The 24764-nt window shown below is 39.4% G+C and overlaps 1 protein-coding gene across 10 annotated transcripts in view; it reads left to right on the plus strand.

The window, feature by feature from the left end:
- Positions 1-24764, plus strand: part of hdac4 (histone deacetylase 4) — a 432610-nt gene that overhangs the window by 223349 nt on the left and 184497 nt on the right. For all 10 annotated transcript variants that reach the window (XM_059967108.1, XM_059967109.1, XM_059967110.1 and 7 more), the window contains 2 exons: positions 2992-3142; positions 18873-18993. In XM_059967108.1, the coding sequence (XP_059823091.1) occupies positions 2992-3142; positions 18873-18993 (272 nt within the window). The remainder of the gene's footprint in view (positions 1-2991; positions 3143-18872; positions 18994-24764) is intronic.

Raw genomic sequence — 24764 nt, forward strand, 5'->3', positions numbered from 1 at the left:
GAAAGAGGAATAAAATTAACATTTTGAGTCAATGACCTTTAATCAGAACATTCTGATAAGCATTTTAGAATTTATGCGTTGAATATTCCCTTGTTTCTGCAATAACAATGAATTGAAGGAGAATTACCTTTCTTTGGAATTCTGTTGTGTCATCTTCTTTTTGATAAACTCACCATTTAAGTGTCTTATTTTATTTAACTCCACAATCTTTTTCCAATTCCTGAATTTCACCTCACATTGCTGACAGAAATATTTAAATTCCCCACTTCTGCTTCAAAGACCTTCTCCAAACCCTTTCTTCAATGAAGCGTTTAGTCACCTTGTCTGACTTCCCTGTGTGCTCCTTTTGCGGTAATGTGTAAAAGCGGAAGGTACAGTGTAATATCCATTTACTTAATTCACTTGGAAAAATCTTGTAAAATCTTTAAAACAATTTGTGTTTTTATTTTCTTTTATAGTTGAAAGTGCTGTTGAAGAATTTGGATTTGGAGGAAATTAACAAAAACAATGGGAATACTTTAGGAAGTATTCGCTCTCTGCACAAATTCGATTGCAGTCCTCCAGAGCTATTGTTAATTGAAAGTTATAATTTTCCAGTGTAATCCTTTTCTATATTGAAATACATATCAACAAATGAAAGTCCTGTTCGCTTTGTTAAAATTCCATGTTTTCTTTATAAATGGACTTTTCACTGATAAGTCATTTACTGAGTCATGGATAATTCACTAAAACTTATATAGCTCATTTCTGAACCATCGAAGTCTTCAAGTCATCACTGTGGTGCTATGTTCACCACTTAGCTTGGTACAAGAATACTTGGCGAAGGTGCATCCATAATACAGCATCTGCCCCTGAACTTTAAATCCAGCTTCCAAAACACAAGCTAATTATAGCTACATTGTGTACAATCTGTAAAGTATAAAACCACATTAGTAAGTTCCATAGTTCTAGAGCTGTACCATTTGAGGAGAATTGGAGCAGCTAAATAATGGGCACAATCTTAATGCACATTTCTGTCCAAGTTGTGCATCATCCAAACTTGAACATAACATTATTTCCTTCATTATCAATGCATTTCATTCTTAGAAGTTTACACCATTTGGAAGCCTACTCAATTTTCATTGGGAAGACATATCTCCACTTATTCAGGACTACCCCTATTTGTATGAATATGATCTTTCTGGAATTGCTTACATGCTGAGAAGGTAAACAAATTTACTTAAAATTATGTGGGTCGTTAGGTTGGTCCCAGACCAATTGTACCTCTGTGTATTAGGCTTGAATCACATGGACCAGTCTGATGCCATAACCCTATAATATGGCAGAATGACTGCATGTCAGAAGTGGGGGGGGGGATTATAACAGATGGATCTTATCTGTTTTTCATTACCAATAGTGAAAGTGCTCCAGCTTCACTATTCGGAAAGTAAGGAGGCACTTATTGAGAAAGTAAGGAGGCATGAGAACCAAGGGGACATTGCTTTATGGATCCAGAACTGACTTGCCCACAGAAGGCAAAGAGTGGTTGTAGACGGGTCATATTCTGCATGGAGGTCAGTCACCAGTGGTGTGCCTCAGGGATCTGTTCTGGGACCCCTACTCTCATGATTTTTATAAATGGCGTGGATGAAGAAGTGGAGGGATGGGTTAGTAAATTTGCTGAAGACGTAAAGGTTGGAGTTGTTGTGGATTGTGTGAAGGGCTGTCAGAGGTTATAGCAGGACATTGATAGGATGTAAAACTGGGCTGAGAAGAGGCAGATGGAGTTCAACCCAGATAAGTATGAGGTGGTTCATTTTGGTAGGTCAAATATGATGACAGAATATAGTATTAATGGTAAGACTCTTGACAGTGTGCAGGATCAGAGGGATCTTTGGGTCCGACTCCACAGGACACTCAAAGCTACTATGTAGGTTGACTCTATGGTTAAGAAAGCATATAGTGCATTGGCCTTCATCAATTGTGGAATTGAGTTTTGGAGCCTAGAGGTAATTTTGCAGCTACATAGGACCCTGTCAGGCCCAACTTGGAGTACTGTGCTCATTTCTGGTTGCCTCACTATAGGAAGGATGTGGAAACCATAGAAAGGGTGCAGAGGAGATTTACAAGGATGTTGCCTGGATTGGGGAGCATGCCTTATGAAAAAAGGTTGAGTGAACTCAGCCATTTTTCCTTGGAGCAGCGGAGGGTGAGAGGTGACCTGATAGTGGTGTGTAAGATGATGAGAGGCATTGATCGTGTGGATAGTCAGAGGCTTTGTTCCAGGGCTAAAATGGCTAGCATCAGAGGGCACAGTTTTAAGGTGCTTGGAAGTAGGTACAAAGGAGATTTCAGGGGTAAGTTTTTTACGCAGAGAGTGGTAAGTCCGTGGTCTTTTAGGAGAATCCTGGATAGGTACATGGAGCTCAGAAGAATAGAGGGCTACAGGTAACCCCAGATAATTTCTAAGGTAAGGACATGTTCGGCACAGTTTTGTGGGCCGAAGGGCCTGTATTGTGCTGTAGGTTTTCCATGTTTCTGTGTTTCCAGTTATATATTTTTTTACAGTTTCAATTAACTATATAATTGAGAAAATAATTGACAAACACTTTAACCCAGGTGTCCCAAACCTGGGGCCCACAGACCCCTTGGTTAATGGTAGGGGTCCAAAGCATAAAAAAGATTGGAAACCCCTACTTTGAACTATTGTTGCCTTCTGATGATTATTTTTACTTTCTAGTAAATGAAACAGCTAAACAGTGCTAGTAAAAATGTGAAAGGTTTTCATAGTGCATCAAAAGAATTTGATTTCTGTATTGCATGGAAAAATTCTTGCCTAAAACACAAAAGACCACCCATTTCAGTGTACTATGGAAATATAAACTGATTTTTTTTAAATTACAATGAACTTGGTGCAATAGTTTACATCAGAATGCAGTGACGGATTTATTTACTACATTAGTAATACTTGGGCATCAGTTGCTGATCTTCCCTTTTTCTCTTTATTTTAAGCATCAGCAGGACTTGCTTGCATTGAAACACCAACAGGAAATTTTGGAACAACAGCGTAAACTAGAACAACATCGCCAGGAACAAGAGATCGAAAAACAACACAGAGAACAGAAACTACTTCTGTTGAAGAATAAGGAAAAAGGAAAAGAAAGTAAGAAATGCTACTGTCTTTATTGATCACTCAAGTAGTGATAACGTGGAGGATTACTATTAGGCCATAGCCATACACTTATTGTATTATGTATAGAATTATACGATAAATATAGTTCGATTAGTTAGAGTGGCATGATTTTTAAAAAAGTTGCCTATGCAGCATTTATGCATACAGTACAGATTTTCTGCTGCATTCATTTCAGCAGTTCAGTGTTTGGCTTGCTAATTATCTGAACGTATTGAGAAAGAACTTGTTTTTTTGTTTCCTGGTACTTGTGGAGCACATCACAAATCCAGAACTGTCATGACGTACACCCACAAACTCGGCTCAGTATGCTGATGCAGATAACATTGATAGAATACTAAATTCATTGTTTTATTGGGGAACTTTTTATGAAATATGATATTATTTTGAAAAACATAACAAAAATATAATATTTTCTTACATTTCTTTTTTTTAAATTTTTTTAATTAGTTTTTCAAAACATTTTACAAATTAAAAACCCCAAATCCCAATGAGGAACATTAAAACAGTGCAAAATTAAGCATACAATAACAATATGTTACAAAGGAAGAGAATTTAGCAAAAAAAAAGCACCTAAATTAAAGACAAGTAAGCTTAGTGTCCTCCCCAAGCCCCACAACACAAGAAAAAACAACAGCAACTCCAGACCAACCACAACACAATATAGAGAGTATAAGTCAGGACAGCCAAGCTCCCAGACTGTGAATACACTCAGCAACAGAGGATAATAATGCCTTCTACCAGAAAAAAAAAGGAGCTGAAAGCAAGGGACCGAAGAGAAAAAAAAACCCTAGTCAAGAGGAAGGTTATGAAAGTACTCGATAAAAGGTCCCCAGACCTTATGGAACTTTAGATCCGAATTGAGAACTGAATAATGAATTTTTTCGAGGTCCAAACAGGCCATGATGTCGTTAAGCCATTGAGCATGAGTGGGCGGGGCAGCATCTCTCCATCTGAGGAGGATCAAGCGTCTAGCCAGAAGAGAGGCAAAGGATAATATTCGGCATTTGGTCGGACCCAGACATAAATCTGTCTCGCCCCAAAAACCGAACAGAGCAATTAAGGGGTTTGGTTCTAGGTGCTGATTCAGAATACACGATAACTTAGTGAAGACATCTTTCCAGAATTTCTCCAAGCTAGGACAGAACCAGTACATATGGATGAGAGAGGCCACGCCCCTCTTGCATTTATCACAGAGCGGACTAACGCTAGGGTAGAATCGAGATAGTTTAGATTTAGACATATGGGCTCTATGAACAATCTTAAACTGTAAAAGGCAATGGCGAGCACAAAGAGAGGTTGAGTTAACCGATTTGAGAACTGAATCCCAGCTCTCCTCAGATAAGGAGATATTTAAATCCTGCTCCCAGGCCATTTTGATCTTATCCATGGGGGCCCGTCGTAAGGCCGCTAGTTTATCTCGGATGATTGATATTAAGCCTTTACCTAGTGGAGTCATGGAAAGAAATAGGTCCATAGCATTTTTCGCAGGCATTTCAGGGAAGTTAGGAATTAAAGGAGCAATAAAGTGTCGGATTTGGAGATATCTGAAAAAATGAGCATTGAGCAGATTGAACTTAACAGAGAGCTGCTGAAAAGAAGCGAAGCGATTATCAATGAAAAGATCTTCAAAATGTCTAATGCCCTTCCTATACCAAACCTGGAATGCTGAATCGTATGTAGTAGGTAAAAAAAGGTGATTATGAGCAATAGGGCTGGAAACGGAAAACCCCTGGAAACCATAGCATTTCCTGATCTGAGCCCATATACGCAAAGTGTGTCTAACAAGAGGATTAGCTATTGATCTGGGCAGACTACTAGGGAGTGCAGAGCCAAGAAGTGCAGAGATAGATAATTCTTTGGTGGAGCTCAGCTCCATCACCACCCAGTTAGGGCACTCGGGTTGGCCATGGAAGAAAGACCAGAAGGTAGCACAACGTATATTAGCTGCCCAATAATATAAACGAAAGTTAGGTAAAGCCATGCCACCGTCTTTTTTAGATTTTTGGAGATGGATTTTATTAATTCTAGAGCGCTTATTCTGCCACAGATATGACAAAATAATAGAGTCTAAGGAATCAAAAAAAGATTTAGGAATAAAAATTGGGATAGATTGAAATAGGTATAAAAATTTGGGGAGAACATATATTTTAACAACATTAGTATGACCTACCAAAGACATAGATAGAGGTGACCATTGTACCAGACTCTGTTTTATAGCATATGAAAGGTTGGCAAAATTTTCACGAAAGAGATCTTTAAACTTCCTTGTGACTGTAATTCCAAGATAAGTAAATTGATTATGGACTATTTTAAAAGGGAGATCATGAAATGTTAGTTCTTGTGCTTCTTTATTAATTGGGAGAAGTTCACTCTTATGTAAATTAAGTTTATAGCCAGAGATCTGGCTAAACTGGTCAAGAAGTAAAAACATTAGAGGTAAGGATGTAGACGGATTTGAGAGAAAGAGTAATAAGTCATCAGCATAGAGAGAAACTTTATGCTCAACACCCCCTCTCCAAATCCCAGTCAATTCAGGGCAGTTTCGAAATGCTGTCGCCAGAGGTTCCATAGCCAAATCAGAAAGGGACTTAAGGGGCATCCCTGGCGGGTGCCACGTTTAAGATTAAATACTTGGGATTTCTGAAAATTGGTTAAAACAGAGGCAGTAGGAACATTTCTTAAATTAATATTTATTAATAAGAATGTTTTCCAGAGGGAAAGACACTTGACCAAATCCTATTAGTTTTCTGTCTTCTTTCCTAATGTGCCAGGATATGCAGATTTAATTTTTTTTTTTGGATGAATGATTTATGCAGTAAGCCAGAATTAAGACAGTTTATTTTGGGTTTCATCAAATATTACCATTATTGAAGACTTGTTCTGCAGTTTGCATTCCACTTTTAAAAGGGACGTTCCACTAGAATAGACACTTACTTGAAGTTAGGAGTATAAAGTGGCAGTAGAGAATAGATTGACTCCTGTGTTTTTAATTATAGCTTCCAGGAAGAAAATTTCAATTTAGTGACATGGGTAAAATAAATAAGAATATAGGCTGTCCCTGGGTAACTAATTCTTACAAAAGTCCTTAAATCGATTTTATCCATTATTAGAAAGAACCCTACCTCCACAGTACTATAATGACTGACATCAAAAACACATAAGACTGATAAGAAAGTATAGTTACAAAATGATGGGAGAGATGAAACTGGTTCTGCAGTTATGAATGTATGCCAGACATTTGAATTTAATAACATGGAAGCTTGTTTGTATCTACAGCTGCCCATGAGTTGGGCATTTTCTAATAGAGGGACTGCCCGTAACTAAAAATTGAATTATGATATTGCTGTACCGTTTGTTAGATTCATTAATATTAGAACACAAGGATTAATGTTTGGCAAGTGATCTATTGCTAGGTAAGCAGAATATTGACCACCCTCACTTCATCCAAATTGACCCTGCCACCATTCTGTTGGGTTTCGGGAACATGTTACTAAACTGCTAACTATTTATGTAACAACATGATGAGTGAGATCATCTTTTTACAAATAGCAGAAGAATGTCATATAATACTGTGAAAACTTTAAAGAATTTTTATTGTAAATTTCAGGAACTTCATCTACTGGAATGTATGCAACTCCAAAGGTGGTAGTAGGGGTACTATGTTGCCAGCTACTGCATGCAGATTCTCCATTGTCCCTCACTGAATAATTATTAATGAACTAATGGCCATTACAGATAATTTGAATAAGACTGAATTTCTTTCTCACAGATGTACCATGTAATCATGCAAGTTTACAATCAATTTTCTGTTGGGCTTTCTTGAACTTTTTGCTATTGTGTAATTTAGTTTTTTGTGCAAACTTCCTAAATTTGAAATCTTCTTCATAGCTTTTCCTGGTTGACTTGGGTGCTTTTCAAAACAAAAACAAAATAGGCTGTACTTTCTGGTCAATTTAGGTTGAATTGAAGATTGCTGGAATAGTTGCTATGGGAATTTAATGCTTATGTGGTGGAGCAAAATATTTTATTCCAAGTACAGAGGCTTCTGAGTAATTGGTCCAGTTAATCAGGGAGCTGCTTATTTGGGACAACTCGTAAAGAACAAAAGCTCATTGAGAAAATAGCCAGGATTCCCTTCATTTATTTGGGACACCATACTGCTTAAATGGAACGGGAGACTTTTGATGAACAGTTTCTAACTTGCGTCAGTCATGTGAACTTGTGTAGTTGTTAGATGCTACACTTTGCTTGGAGCAAATAGTTTTTAAATAGCATTACTTATATATTTGTGTTCAAAATGCAGTGATTTTTGTCACTGATAGTTGGTGAGTAATAAACAGGAAGAAAATTCAGAACAGTTTTGCTTATTGTAGTTTCAAACATTTGGGCTTGGAAATGCCAGAAACAGCTGGGAGTGAAAATGAAATGATTTCACTACTTGAACAAATTAGGAACTACAAAGGATTTGAAGATATCAACATCTTGAAGGTTACAATGAAAACGAAGATTTGGAGAATGCAAGCGTCAAAATCATTGTGTGAAGGCAATCCATTATTTGCACTAAGTGTCTCTGCTGATTTTGGTTCATTTACAGTAAATCAAAAGAACATGGCAGCATGTTGGTTGTCCGTCATCTCTGACAATGACAGCGAAACCTGGACAGGAGAGTTTTTAAAGTGGCAAAGTCATTGAACTGGGACAGTTCTGCTCTCTCATCCTTGGAAGTCCGGGTCCACTGGTACAAGTAGTCATCACGAACTGGGGTCTTCCTTGGTTATGGTGGATAACCATGACTTCTGTTTATTATCATGCCTTTGTTCTCCTCTAAGCATTGCAGTACTGCCTTCTAGGCTGTTGGATCTCATTGTTGATCTGATCTGCCCAGTTTACCAGAGCTGATTTCACATGCTAGGGCAGGCGTATCCCTGTTTCACTGGGGTATGAGGCCTGCAGGCTAACATCACCTGATTTAGCACCTGTCAAAGCAGTGTACCTGTGCAACCACTGTCTCATATGAACAATTACTTGGAGTCATAGGTGAGAGCTGAGTGTCTGGTGGGGACCAAAGGTGAGTGATTTGCCTCAGATTGGACATGACAATCCTCTTCTCTAGGGATCCTACCCCTCCCTCGACACTCCTTACAAGGCAATATATGCTGGATAAATTACTTTGTTGATAACTAAGAGGAACTAATACACAGTTTTATAGTACTGTAGTAGCATTAATAGTGTTCTAATTTGTTCAGTATTTTATTTGTTACTCAGTTAAACTACTGTCAGAAAAAACCAGCACTACCAGACCGGGTAACAGCTTCTTCCCCCAGGCTGTGAGACTAATGAATACCCTGTCACTTTTGTGGTCTTGTCACTAGGACAGTAAACTATTTACTGTTTATTAGTGCTGTGTACTTCACATGCATTTTGAATTAAACTTTATTAGTTTACTTGTAATATTTTGTTTTAAGTGCTGTGCATTAAGCTTGTATAGTGGGTGAACCATGGTCCGGAGAAACATTCGTTTGGTTATATGCATGTACGGTTAGATGACAATAAACTTAACTTGAGACTTCCCTTAGGTATTACATAGAGGGCTCTATTAGAGAGAGGGCAAAGCTTGACCTAGTTCTGTTAGTTTGAAAATAGTTTTGGAAAGGGAGAGAACTGGTCCACATGCTCAAGATATAAATTGGAGCAAAATGATTTTTGGTGATATGAGACAACAGCTTGCAAATATTGATTGCAGGAAAATAGACCACAAGCAGATGAGAGGCTTTCAAAGGTGAGATAGTGAAGTCAAGTTTGCATGTTTCTGTTAGAGTGAAGAACAAAGCTGGTGGGAGTAGGGAACTATGGTTGACGAGGGATGTTGAAGTCAGATACAGACAGCTGTGATGAAATGAATCCCTGGGGGGGATATGAGGGATGCAGAAGTATACTCAAAAACAAACTCAGGAGGGATAAAGGAGAGATGAGGTAACTTTGGCAAAGAATTCAAAGAGATATTATAAGTTTATTAAGGGAAAAAGAGTAACTGGAGAGAGAATAGGCCCCCTGAAAGACCACCGAGAATACCTTTGTGTGAAGCCAGTGGAGATGGTCAAAGTCCTTATTATTTCTCATTTGTTTTATTTATGGAGAAAGAGTGAACACCTCAGAACTAGGAAAGGTAAATGGGGAGATTTTGGGGATAGTCTTATGTTACAGTAGAGAAGGTGCTGGATGTCTTAAAAGGCATGAAGGTGAACAATCCTCCAGAGGTTGACCAGGTTTATCTTAGAACATCGTGGGAGGCTAGAAGTGAAATTGCAGGAGCTCTGAAATATTTGCATCATTTTTAGCCACAGGTGAGGTGGAGAGTAGCAAATGTTGTGCCTTTATTTCAGAAAGTTGTCAAAGAAAAACCTGAGAACTATAGACCAGTAGGTCTTACATTAGTGGTGAGTAAGTTACTGGAGAGGAGTATGAGGTATAAGTATCTGTACATCTAGAAAGATGAGTTGATTAGAGATAGTTAGCATGGGTTTGCATTTGGGAGATTATGTCATATGAACTTGCTTTGAGGTGACCATGATTTTGATGCAAACAATGAGTTAGGTGAGGTTTATATAGACTTCAGTAAGGCCTTTTGATAAGGTTCAACATGGTAGGCTGTTCTGGAATATGAGTTTGCGTGGAATCCAGAGAGAACTGGAGAATCGGACACATGGTCGGCTTGATGCAGAAAGAGGATGATGGGACATTTTTTAAAGTATGGATCATTTGAGCTTATGGGCCTATTTTTGTGCTGTATGACTTGTATGTTATATTAAGGCCCAATGCAAGCTGTAGCAAAGGCACCTCATCTTCTAAGCAACACACATAAAAGGCAGCATCTATGGGAAAAAGGTACAGTGGATGTTTCAAGCTGAGAACCTTTGGGAGGACTCTGGGGATCTTCCATCTGGGGCACATTGCTCCTTTGTGAACACAAAATTGAATTCTACAACTTGAGTTTTTTGACTGTGTCAGTCATCTGCCTCCTCCTCAAGAAGGGTCTCGGACCAAAACGTCAACTGTTTATTTATTTCCATAGATGCTGCCTGACCTGCTTAGTTTCTCCAGAATTTTGTGTTTGTTTCCGGCATCTGCATACTCCCGTGTTTACGATTTGCTTCCTCTTCAGTTCTGATAAAGGGTCTCCAACTTGAAATGTTGACATCTCTTCCCCCCCCCCCCCCCCATATTGTCTTGGATGGTTCCAACACTGGGGACTCTTCTGCATTGTCTGACTTGTTCATGTTCACTTTCACCAAGCCAACTATTTGCTTTCCTTCTATTATTACTGGCTTAGTAATAGGATGAAGAGGAGACTACTAGTCATGTCTATCATCAGCTTCTGTTCTTATCTGAAACATTGGTGATGTTTCGCAATTGCCAACAATGGCAACAAATGTAAAGAGCAGATAGAAATTAAGGACTTGCAAAAGAACAGTTAGCTGAATGTAAAAACAGCAGAAAATGCTGGAAATAATCAGCAGGTCAGGGAGTGTCTGTGGAAGGAGCAAATATAAAGGGTTGATATAAATGTCAGTTGTCACAAGCAAGTGATGCTGTAATCCGTTACCTGGGGTTTAGTAACACCACTTTTTTTTCTGATTGCATAATTAAAAGGCAAATCAGTAGTGTGTAGTATATCTTCAGCATTGGGTTCAGAAGGTAGTTATAAAATAATGGCTTGTATGGTTGTGAGTAATCAGTAACATGAATGCAAGATATTGTTACAGGATAGAACCAGAGAATAGGAATTAACATGTCATTTAAGATTGACATCTTGGTGATGGTGCAACTCTACAACAAAAGCTCCTTGTTCTACAACTAGTTAAAGTCTATTTTAATAAATTAGATTAAAGGACATAGGATATGTACAAATTTGTTGGTGTTACAATGTTAGATTGGAAATTGAGCTGTGTGAAATCTTAAGTTAATAATTAAAATCATATTGAAAACCATGAATTGAACAACCCGAATGATTTTGTTGACCTTTAATAGAAGAACATCAGATCATGTGACTAAATAGCATTAAATAATACAGGGTTATATTCTGTGAATTTTTCATTATCTTGATTGGGCCTTAGAGCTGACTGCTCTAACTGCAGAATCTAGAACTGGGGTTGATAGCCTCTGAATAAGTGGTCAGCTTGGATTATTCAATGTGATTTTGTTCTTCATACAATGAGTATTTCATGTAAATCACACTTTCAGACTTCCGTTTCTAGCCCTTCAATACTATAAGTATCTGAGCTTGCAAATGTGCTAGGAGATAAAATTGCTGAGAATGCCAGAATAGAAACTCTCTTAGTAGTTACTCTGTATAGGATATTTCCCTTTTCACAAAACCATTTGAATAAAATGGTTCCCTGTATGTAAATATAGCAAATGACCATTGCCACTTGTGTAATGTAGTCACGGGGTCATTTTCAGTATAGCCTAAATTTAGAATAGACATTGTGAATCGGAAGTGGTTGAGATGCTTGAAACTAGCTTATTACATAATTAGCATCAAAAGGCAGCCTGGTCATTTCTACAGAAGAGATATTCTACATAACTCAACCCCTTCACAATTTGTTTTTATTTGTGTTATGCTAAAGTTTGGAGAGGTCTAATTTATTGTGTAGAATGAATGGAGTCCATGCCAAAATGTACTGAATGCACATCAAGGAACTTGCTTTAGTTATCAAAACTCCTGCCAAAGGTTAGAATCTAATATGTTCAAATTTAATTATCATTCAACCATACATGAATACCCATAAATACATCTAAACGAAACAGTGTTACTCCGGTGCCAAGGTGCAGAATATAGTGCCACAATCTCACACAGCACATATCAGTAAAAATGCAATCACACACAAAATAATTTTGCAGCCATCTACAGTTGAACCCAGTACAGCTTGTCTTCTGCTGAGCAAACACTGGGAGGCAGCACCAACTCCAGCTTGGATGCCACGCCACGCTGCCTCTGGCGGAGTGCACTGACTCCAATGTCTAACTCCTGGGTGCCTGTAAACAGGTGACTAGGACTTGAGGCCGAGTCCTTGCTACAAACGAGGCCACACCACTTCCTGGCCGCTTGTCAATAAATCAATGAATCAGAATTGCAGCATTCTACATTTACAATGTCTAACAGAGTCTCGTGATCACAAGAAAAGTGACTTAGACAATCACTGACTGTTAGACTGCACGCTGCCTTCACGCACCAATTCCTCTGACAAAGGCAGCAGCACGATCAGCCACAAGTCCGGCTTCTTCAGGTTATCTACCAATGAGCAATTCACTGATGGGTTAAACCTGCAGTACTTACTGTCCAGCAGGGTCTTGTGATCATAAAAGTACATTTATAAAAGACATAATGTTAGGCAGAATTGACTACTTTTTTGTAATTAAAGAAATACTTCACATTTCTAAGATTTTTGCTGTTTTTAGACTGCATCAATCGCTCCTAATTTAACACTGCTAAGACAGAAGAATGAGGTTGCATGTCACTGAAGCTGTAAGAAAGCTTGTGGTTATTAGCACAACAGCCTGTTTGCACTTATAAAATCTAAAGCTCTTTGTTGAAAGGGACAGTAAGGCAAGGCCACCAAGGGTGTCCCAGGCACAGACCAAAACACACTCAGAAATGTTTTGTGTCCACTGTTGGAACAATTGTGAGGACACATATGAGGACACTCCCTTTGAGCAAAAATGCAGTCTTTGAACATCTTATTAATTTACAAAATAACTGTGATACAAAGTACAATTCTTAGTTAAGAGCTTAAAACTAGTGGAAGCCTTTTTAGAAATCTAAATTACAATCTGAAATAAGGCATCTTTTGTATATTTGTTTAAGATGACTAATAAGATTTTTCACAATTGTGATTGCACCCTGCACAAGACAAAATCCCCACTCACCTTTTGTGCACCAATTTTGCTGCCTTTCTCACCCTCTCAACCTAAAGGAAACAATCTTGGCTTCTCTAGTGTCTCTGTAGAGCTAAAATCTTGCCTCCTGAACACATACCTCTCCTTGCACCCTTCCTATGTGCAGCAAAGGTCACATCTTATAAATTTGTTTAAGATTTTTGAGGGAGCTAAAAAATATGACTGATAAGGGTACACTTTTTATATAAACAAAATGTATACAATATCAAGCAAAATGTAGGTGAGCTTAATTAATAGGATTGCAGATGAATCAAAAATTGGGAAAACACACACAAAGTGCTGAAGGAAGTCAGCAGGCCAGGCAACATCTATGGAAAAAAGGACAGTTGACTTTTCAAGCTGAAACCGTTCAGCAGGTCTGGAGGGGAAAAAAAAGCTGAGTAGATTAGAAAGATTAGGGGGAGGGGAGAGAGAAATGTCGGGCAATACGTGAGACTTGGAGGGAGAGGGATGAAGCAAAGAGCTGGGAAATTGATTAATGAAAGAGATAGAAGGCCATGGAAGAAAGAAAGAGGAGGGGTGGGGAGGAGCACCAGAGGGAGGCGATGGATGGGCAAGGAGATAACATGATAGAGGGACAAGGTGATGGGAAATGGTGAGGGGGTGTGGGGTGGAGGCATTACTGGAAGTTTGAGAAATCGATGTTCATGCCATCAGGCTGGAGGCCACCCAAAATGGAATATAAGGTGTTTTTCCTCCAACCTAAGTGTAGTCTTATCCTGACAGTGGAGGAGGTCATGGATGGACATATCGGAATGAGAATGAGAAGTGGAATTAAAATGGGTGGCCACTGGGAGATCCCGCTTGTTCTGACAGACAGAGCGTAGGTACTCAGTGAAGTGGTCTCCCAATCTATGTCGGTCTCACTGATAGCCGATATACAAGGCACCACACCAGGAGACACTGAACGCAGTGTATGGCCTCAACAGACTCACAGGTGAAGTGTCCTGAATGGTAGTGAGGGAGGAGGTGTAAAGGCAGGAGAAGCACATGTTCTGTTTGCAAGAATAAGTGCCAGGAGGCAGATCAGTGGGGAGGGACAAATGGACAAGGGAGTTGCAAAGGGAGTAATCCCTGTAGAAAGCAGAAAGCGTGGGGGAGGGAAAGATGTTTGGTGGTGGGATCCAGTTGGAGGTGGCTGAGGTTTCAGAGAATTATGTGCTGGATGCAGAGGCTGGTGGGGGTAGTAGGTGAGGTCAAGAAGAACCCTATCCCCTGGTAATGTGGCAAGAGGATAGGGTAAGAGCAGATGTGCAGGAAAAGGAAGAGATGTGGTTGAGGACAGCATTGATGGTGGAGGACGGGAAGTCCCTTTCTTTGAAAAAGGGGGATATCTCATTCATTCTAGAATGAAAAGCATCCTGAGAGCAGGTGCAGCGGAGATGAGGATGTGTTTTTACAAGTAGCAGGGTTGGATGAGGTATAGTCCAGGTAGCTGTGAGAGTCTGTTGGTTTATAATAGACATTGGTGGATAAGCTGTCTCCAGAGATAGGAAAGGTAATTTCCACCACCTCCAACTGGATCCCACAACCAAACACATCTTTCCCTTCCCCCCCCCCCCCCATTCTGCTTTCCACAGGGATCACTCCCTATGTGTCTCCCTTGCCCATTCGTCCCTCTCCACTGATGTCCCTCCTGGCACTTACCCTTGCAAGCGGAACAAGTGCTTCACCTGCTGCTACAACTCCTCCCTCACTACCATTCAGGGCCCCAAACAGTCCTTCCTGTAAGTCTGTTGGGGTCATGTACTATATTCGGTGTGGCCTCTTGTATATTGGTGAGACCCGACGTAGATAAGGAGACCGATTTGCAGAGCATCTATGATCCATCCGCTAGAACAAGCAGGATTCTCCCACTGACCACCTATTTTAACTTCACTTCCCATTCCCATTCCAATATGTCCATCCATGACCCCTTCCATTGTCAGGACAAGGCTACACTTGGTTGAAGAAAAAACACCTTATATTCCGTTTGGGTGGCCTGATGGCATGAATATCAAATTCTCAAACTTCCAGTAATATCTCCTGTCCCTCTCTCATGTTATCTGCTTGCCCAGCCATTGCCTCTCTGTGGTGCTCCTCCCCACTCCTCCCCTTTCTTTCTTCCATGGCCTTCTATCTCTTACACTAATCAATTTCCAAGCTCTTTGCTTCATCCCTCTCCCTCCAAGTTTCACCTATTGCCTGATATTTCTCTCTCCCCTCCCCCTACCTTTTGTAATCTACTCAGCTTTTTTTTTCTTCCCATTCCTGCTGAAGGGCTCCAGCCCAAAACGTTGACTGTAATTTTTTCCATAGATGCTGCCTACCCTGCTGAGTTCCTCCAGCATTTTGTGTGTGATGCTCGGAGTGCAAGTTCATATCTCCCTGAAATTAGCAAACAAGATACGATGATAAAGAAGACAGTAGGTGTGCTTGCCTAGCACATTGGTTGCACCACTGAGGATAAACATTGGAAAGTCATGTTGCAGTTTGGGTTAGGCTGTTTTTGGAGTATTGTGTGCAGTTCTGGTCACTGAATCACAAAAAGGACATGGAGATTCTGCAGATGGTGCAAAGGAGGTTCAAAGTTTAAAGCAAATTTATAATCCAAGTCTGAGAATCTTTTTTTTTTGCAGGAATTTACAGTAGAACAGAGAAATGCAATAGAATCAGTGAAACACTACACACAAAGACGGTCAAGCAACTAATCAGCAAAAGAAGATAAATTGTATAAATAAATAATTTATATATAAAAATGAGAACATGAGTTGTAGAGTCCTTGAAAATGAATCTATAGATTGTGAAATCAGTTCAGACTTTTTATTTAGAAATACAGTGCAGAATAAACCCTTCCAGCCTTTGAAGCTGTGCCATCAGCATTCTACTCTTTTAACCCTAGCCTAATCAGCAGGACCATTTACAATGACATTTACAATTACCATTTACAATCTATTAACTGGAACGTCTTAGGACTGTGGGAAGAAACCAGAGCTGATATATATGTACTTAGATAATAAGTTTACTTTGAACTTTGAATCTCTTGTATTCAATAGTCTTTTTCCTAGGGTGGAAATATAGACATAGGTTTAAGGTGAGAGATGGAAAGTTTAAAGGAGATTTGCAAGGAAAGTTTTATTTTTTCAGAGGATTATTGGTGCCTGGAATGCACTGCCAGGGGAAGTGATGGAGCTAGATGCAGCAAAATCGGATTGTTTAATTGGCGTTCTATTCAACACAGACTTTGTGGGCCAAATGTTCAGTTCTTATGCTGTACTGTTCTTCTTTCTGATGCACATAATTGCATTGAGGTATAATCAGTGTTTATAAATATTATAACATTCTTACTTTGTACATTATGCTCTATAAACTCTAAAGTTGTCCTCTCTGCTTTAGCAATGCAACAGACTTACGTGTATTCCGATTAATTGGACCATTGGCTAATTGAGGGAGCTGCTTATTTGGACAACTCTTAAAGAACAAAAACAAATTGAGAAGATAGTCAAGATTCCCTTCATTTATTTGGGACACAATACTGCTTAATTGGTGCAGGAGACTTAACGAAAAAATTTTAACTAGCTTCAGTTGCATGCACATTCTGTATTCATTCAACACTACACCATGCTTAGAGCAAACATTTTTTAAATAGCATCAATTACATTTTGTGTTCAAAAAGCAGTGTTTTTTTTTGTTATTGATAGTTGGTGAGAAATAAGCAGTAGGACAATTCAGAATTGTTTTGCTCACTGCATTTCCAAGCACTCCGGCTTGGAGATGTCAGAAACAACCAAGAGTGAAAGTGCAATGAGTTCACTACTTCAACAAGTTAGGCACAAAGATGGATTTGAAGGGATCATCTTGAATGTTACAATGAAGACAAAGGCGACCATCAAAAGCATTGTCTGAAGATAGTGAATTATCTACACTGGATATCTATGGTGATTTTCTTCATTTACAGGCAATCAAATCAACCCAGCAGCATACACTGGATTAATTCCTCTATCAAACACTATTAGGAACTAATACATAGTCTTATAGTACTGTACTAGTATTAGTAGTGTTCTAATTTGTTCTGTATTTCATTGAAATACAAGATCTGTTACTCAATTTGTCATTTTTATACCTTTTAACTATTTCCATGAAACTTTGGCTAATTGAGGCAGCAGCTTAATTGGGCCAAAGCATACTGGTCCTGAAGTGTCCCAGTTAACCAGAATGCAGCGTATTTGACATCACTAAGCTGCTTTGTTTCTTCACTTGCTGTAATATATTATTAGGTAATAGTATATTATTATCTCTCATTTTTTCCCCCTAAAATGCACCATATTTATCTGCATTAAACTATATCATGAATTTCAGCATTGTGACCTCTATGAGAAGGGTAATGAAAATATTGCACCTCCAATCAAAAATCTCCATTCTGAAGCATTACCTGGTTCCTCTACAGATACTGCCTAACGTTCTAAGTACTTTTTGTATTTTCTGTTATATGTTTTAGAATTTCAATAACTGCAGTAATTTTCTTTCCTGTCCTTCTAAAGTCTGATACCTAAAATCTGTTAGAAATTACTGTATGTCACTCTACCCAGTTCATGTTCACTGCTATACACTCAGTACCCATTTTATTAGGTACTTCCTATAGTTAATAAAATGGCCACTAAATATATGTTCATGGTCATCTGCTGCTGTAGCCCATCCACTTCAAGATTCAACATGTGTGTTCAGAGATGCTCTTCTATTGTAACATGTGGGTATTTGAGTTACCCTCCCCCTCCTGTCAGCTTGAACCAGCCTGGTCATTTTCCTCTGACTTTTCTCATTAACAAGGCATTTTCGCCCACAGAACTGCTGCTCACTGGATGCTTTTGTTTTTCGCACCATTTTCTGCAAACTCTAAAGATTGTTATGCATGGTCAGAAGTAAGTTCCTAAGATACTCAAACCACCCTCCCTGGCACCAACAATCATTCCATATTCAAAGTTACTTAGTCATATTTCTTCTGCATTTTAGTGTTTGGTCTGAACAACAACTGAACCTCTTGACCATGTCTATATGCTTTCATGCATGGTTTTGTGCCACATGTGGCCATAAAGTCTAATCATGACAATATACATACTTTAGGAACACCCACTGCCTTGACTTTCTGATTTGCAAGGATTTTGGCATTTACACTTCATTGACGGACACACAAGTTCTTCCTATTCATATGCGTGTTTTTATTATTTTTGTATGTAAATACTGTTAGATATAGGTTCTGAATGTCTTTAAACTAATGCCCAGTGTAACTGAGTCATTATATTTTATTTCCTCTACTCTGCTGCAGATGAACTTCATACACATTGGAAGGAGTATGATCACTAAATTTACTTAAAGATCTATCTGTGGTTTCACATGCCACACAGCTCTTGGATGAGATGGATCTAGTGCTTCACTATGTGATCCAGACAAAAAAGCCAGTCCCATTTTTGATTTTTGAAGGTTTCTTGTTCAAGTTTATTCAGTTATTTGCAAAAGATATATTAATTTTATTTCATGAAACTTAGGTCACCATTATGTATTCCGCCATTTCCATAACATTGGTTGGTAGTTGTCACATAATGGAGATATAGCTGATTGATAAAATTACTCTGAAATACTTTAGATGTTCTTACACATGAGGTGATATATAAATTTGTTTTGTTGGTTCAGGGATGGTTAGTTAATGAATACAATGTGTTTGTATTCTTAGATTTTAGATAACCTTGTTTCTGTGTATGTCTCCTAGGTGCAGTAGCAAGCACAGAAGTGAAATTAAGACTTCAAGAGTTTGTCCTAAATAAAAAGAAAGCTGCGGCACATAGGGCAATAAACCATTCCATTCCAAATGACCCAAGATATTGGTACGGGTAAGTATGACTCCTGAGCTGCATTGTTGTAATAAAATTAACACTGACTTTTCTCAACAAGCTTCTGAAAGTCGTACATTTCCTGCTTTCCTTCCAGTGATGGCAGATATTTTTCTATAGTGATGTGTGCTACATGCCAAACTTAGAGTGCTTGATGTTTCACTGAAATACTATATTTAGTGCTTCTTTAGCTGGCTGTATCTGCTTGTAAGATTTTTTTTGTGTGGTTTTCTGGCTAACCTTTCTGGCTCAACAGTCAAGAAACAACATTATTTTTCTTGATTGATGAACCAGAAATGCAGGCTAGCAAATTCAGATTCAGATTATTATAATTTAAAAACCACAAGTGCAATGCAGTTAAAAAATGAGACAACGTTCCTTCAGAATGTTATCACAAAAACGCATGACAATAGACAATAGATAGTAGGTGCAGGAGTAGGCCGTTCGGCCCTTCTAGTCAGCACTGCTATTCACTGTGATCATGGCTGATCATACACAGTCAGTACCCTGTTCCTGCCCTCTCCCCATATCCCTTGACCCCGCTATCTATAAGAGCTCTATCTAACTCTCTCTTGAATGCATCCAGACACTTGGGTCCACTGCCTTCTGGGGCAGAGCATTCCACATACCCACCACTCTCTGGGTGAAAAAGTTTTTCCCCATCTCTGTTCTAAATGGCCTACCCCTTATTCTTAAACTGTGACCTCTAGTTCTGGACTCACCCATCAGCGGGAACATGCTTCCTGCCTCCAATGTGTCCATTCCCTTAATAATCTTATATGTTTCAAACAGATCCCCTCTCATCCTTCTAAATTCCAGTGTATACAAGCCCAGTCACTCCAATCTTTCAACATATGACAGTCCCGCCATTCCAGGAATTAACCTTGTGAACCTACACTGCACTCCCTCAATAGCAAGAATGTCCTTCTTTAGATTTAGAAACCAAAACTGCACACAATACTCCAGGTGGGGTCTCACCAGGGCCCTGTACAGCTGCAGAAGGACCTCTTTACTCCTATACTCAATTCCTCTTGTTATAAAAGCCAGCATGCCATTAGCTTTCTTCACTGCCTGCTGTACCTGCATGCTTGCTTTCATTGACTGATGTGCAAGAACACCTAGATCTCATTGTACTTCCCCTTTTCCTAACTTGACTCCATTTAGATAGTAATCTGCCTTCCTGTTCTTGCCACCAAAGTGGATAACCTCACATTTATCCACATTAAACTGCATCTGCCATACATTTGCCCACTCACCCAACCTGTCCTATATGACAAAACAGACTACACCAGAAAATCTCATAATGTTTGGCAATCCCCAATCCAGAGTCCGTAGAGGCTGCTGCATATTAATATCACGCTACCATCTAGCGTGTTCCCCCGAAAGGAGCTCCAATCCCACCAGACAAACAAAACCAAAAACTAAAGCTACAGGACCTGCACAAAACCACACAGTTACAACACATAGTTACAACAGTGCAAACAATAGCATTATGATAAAAAAAACAGACCATGGGCACAATAAAAATAGTCCAAAGATGCCAAAAGACTATTAGTTTGAAAGAAACCACCACACAGTTTCCAGAAGTCCCCAGGGTCCCAACAGACTCGTTCTCTCACACCACTGACAGAAGGGAATACCCCCGCTATGGACCTCCACGGCGCTGACCAACCCAGCCTCACAGACACAGCACACAGCGAAGGCTCCGTCAAACACAGCCTTGCAGACACGGCACACAGTGAAAGCGACCTGATTGCAGCGGACCATCGCGGAGTCCATCAAACCTCCGAGCCTCTGACCATCCCCTCCAGCACAGCTTCTCCAAGCACCATCCTCCGCCGAGCGTATTAAGATGGCCCTGCCAACGGCCATCTGAGGACTGGGGGCCTGTTCTTCTCAGCAGAGACCCTGATCTCACAGCAGCAGCAACCAAGAAGGTCTTCCTGAGATTTTCAGATGTTCGTCCGTGCTCCCACGTCAGTTTTTCATCCAATTACGATTACGCACGACACCCCACTTCACAAATAACAGATAATCAGCTCTGGAGTGGCCGCTGCAAGCTGCCGTCACGCTGCCATCTTGGAACCAAGTTCATAAATATCATCTATGAGCAGAAATACTGCAGAACAACTTGGAATAGAAAATTTATATTAAATTAAGGTTGCTTTTTCTTGTACCTGCCTTGCTTCCCTCCATCCACACTACCAGAAAGAATGATAACTTATGCTGTACAGTGATTTTTGTTAGATAGCAAGAAATGTTTGGAACAGAGGTGACATGGAAAATGGCACTAAATTACTAAATATGTGAATATGTAAATATGTCCCATCTTCCTGACTATCAAAATAAGTAATGTGCTCCACGTCTATGGGATGCTATCAGTTTGAGATATGAGACCTCAGCAGCATTTTTTGCCCCATAGTGAACAGCAAAAACAACTTGGATTAATGTAATATTTAAATGTGGAGGAGTGTCTGAAGATACAGTAGTATGATCAAACAAAACAGAGGGTGCTTTTCTACCCAACTCTGACTAAAAGCCTCTAGAGCTTTTGTTCTAAATTCCAATCTTTCTCAAATATCTTGTTGACATCCTCAAATGTCCCTTTCAACTTGGTATTCTGCACAGCAAACCAAATTCCATATATCATATTAAGTCACTGCTAGTACATTATAGAAGTGCAAGTGACAGATTTTTGAAAATCCAAAACTCAGCATAAGGTAGCCTCTCCCCAGAGTGCATTAAATGTGATTCAAAAATTGCATCACTACTTATTCTTGGATTAGTTTATGGTGTGTTTAAGTACTCTCACAAATCTTCTAGTAGCTACTTAATTGCCCAAAGAACCCATTCTTTTATGTTTTATTTATTCACTTCATGTATAAACTGGTTGCTAATGTTGCATCTGGTTTGAAACATTCAAAATGTCAGTGAGTAAGGATTTACAGTAACATAAATGAAGCTGCCATGTCTTACAGACTGCCTGCAAATCTATATTGGTATTTAGCTATAATAAGTTATCAGAGGTGTGACTGTCAATAATTGTGCCTTTTATGGATTTTTTTTACTCAGTTTGCTATATTTTTTTGTCAGTAGTGTAGCTCACTATAAGCATTTAGTCACAAAACTATTGGGAGCAGACTATAATGTAAGCTTAATTTTCTGATTAAAAGCTGTTTTTTTATGAAGATTAGCATGTAATTAGCATTTTCTTCAGCTTGTAAAATATTTTGTATCCATAAATGGATATCTATTGGACATAGTAAATTCATATCCATGAAGGATTCATCTTTCCATGAAAAATATGGGAGATTGAAAAAGCATGACCATTATTATCAAGTGAATGATGTTTACAGTCTTGATCCTTGTAGCCTTTAATGATCAGAATTCTGGAGCAATATTATAATTTTAGAAGTCAAGAACCTTAATCTGAAGTAATTTTTAACCCTTCCACTATCTTACAGTTTTCTGAAAATTGTCAGTGAGGAAGCTTTTTCCCATGAAGGAGAAAATCTTGCTGGTTGGAATCAGTTCCAATCAAAATTTCCAGCTTTCAGCCACCGTATGTTCAGTAAATCATAATTTTTCACACACTGAAGGCAACAGTTTGAGAACTTACTGTGTTGATTTCCATTGTCATTTCTCTCAGCTGCTGAATTTTATTTTGTGTAGTATCAGAAAACCCAGGAATCCATTAATGTCAGTGGGGATTCCAAGCTTGTGAATAAAGAGGCAAAGGAATTTTATGTTGATTTTACTCTACTCTATGTAATTATTCTAGGGAAGGGTAGGTAGGTAATGGAATCTTTCCAATTGACTTAGTTTTTATTTATCTTAATCATGCACTTGATAGTGCATAGCATAGAACAGTCCCTTCAGCCCACAGTGTTGTGCTAACCTTTTAACTTACTCCTCGATCAGTCTAACCCTTCACTCCTACACAGCCCATAACCGTCCAAATTTCCTTAATCCATTTGCCTATCTTAAGAGTCTCTTAAATGTCCATAAAGTATCAACTTCTATTGCCCCACTCTGCACTTACCATTCCATGCACTTACCGTTCTCTGTGTAAAAGAAAACCAACCTCTGACACCCCCCTTGACTTCTCTTTACTCACCTTAAAAGAATGTCCTCTGGTATTGATTGTTGCCACCCTAGGGGAATAAGGCCTCTCCATCCTATCTGTGTTTCTTATCATCTTATATTTGTCTACCAATTCGCCTCTCATCCTCCATGCCAAAGAGAAACGCCCAAGATCAATCAAACTTGCCTCAAAAAAAAAACATTCTTCAAAAGATATGTTTTCTAATCCAGGCAATGTCCTGGTAAATCTCCCCTGAACCCTCTCTAATGCTTCTATATTTTTCCTGTGTCGAGGCAACCAGAAATGGTTGCAACAGTACTTCCAAATGTGGTCTCAGCAGAGTTTTATAGAGCTGCAACATCAACACATAGTTGTTGAATTCAATTACCTGACTTAATGAAGGCCATATACCTTCTTAACCACACTATCAAATTGCACTGCAACTTTGAGGGATCTATGGAGTTGCATCCCAAGATCCCTCTATTCCTTCACACTACCATGAATTCTGCCTTTAACCGTGTAACCAACCACGACTGTGCTGCAACACACAGCTCAAACCATATCATCAAGTTCGCCGATGACACGACCGTGGTGGGCTCATCAGCAAGAATGACGAGTCAGCTTACAAAGAGGAGGTGCAGCGGCTAATGGACTGCTGAAGAGCCAACAACCTGTCTCTTAATGTGAACAAAACAAAAGAGCACGGAGCGACCACTCCCCACTGAACATGGATGGCTCCTCGGTAGAGATCGTAAAGAGCACCAAATTTCTTGGTATTCACCTGATGGAGAATCTTACCTGGTCCCTCAACACCAGCTCCATAGCAGAGAAAGCCCAGCAGGGTCTCTACTTTTTGCGAAGGCTGAGGAAAGTCCATCTCCCACCCCCCCATCCTCATCACATTTTACAGGGCTTGTATTGAGAGCATCCTGAACAACTGCATCACTGCCTGGTTTGGAAATTGCACCATCTCGGATCGCAAGACCCTGCAGCGGATAGTGAGGTCAGCTGAGAAGATCATCGGGGTCTCTCTTCCTGCCATCACGGACATTTACACTACACGCTGCATCCACAAAGGAAACAGCATTATGAAGGACCCCATGCACACCTCATACAATCTCTTCTCCCTCCTGCAGTCTGGGAAAAGGCTCCGAAGCATTCGGGCTCTCACAACCAGACTATGTAACCATTTCTTCCCCCAAGCTATCAGACTCCTCAATACCCGAAGCCTGGACTGACACCTTGCCCTACTATCCTGTTTATTATTTATTGTAATGCCTGCACTGTTTTTGTGCATTTTATGAAGTCCAGTGTAGGTTTGTAGTCTATGTAGCTTTCTCTGTGTTTTTTTTATTACGTTGTTCAGTCTAGTTTTTTTGTACTGTGTCATGTAACACCATGGTTCTGAAAAATGTCTAATTTTTACTATGCACTGTACCAGCAGTTATGGTTGAAATAACAATAAAAGTTGACTTGACTTGATATTCTGCCTTCAAATGTGTCCTTCCAAAGTGTATCACTTCACGCTTTTCCAGATTGAACTCTGCCACTTCTCAGAGTAGCTCTGTATCCTATCTATGTCCCTTTGTAGCCTATGACATTCTACACTATCCACAACACTACCAAGCTTCATATCATCTGTAAACTTACTAACCCACCCTTCCTCTTCCTTATCTAAATCATTTCT

The sequence above is a fragment of the Hypanus sabinus genome, chromosome 4 (assembly GCF_030144855.1).
Source record: "Hypanus sabinus isolate sHypSab1 chromosome 4, sHypSab1.hap1, whole genome shotgun sequence".
Classification (NCBI taxonomy): Eukaryota; Metazoa; Chordata; class Chondrichthyes; order Myliobatiformes; family Dasyatidae; genus Hypanus; species Hypanus sabinus.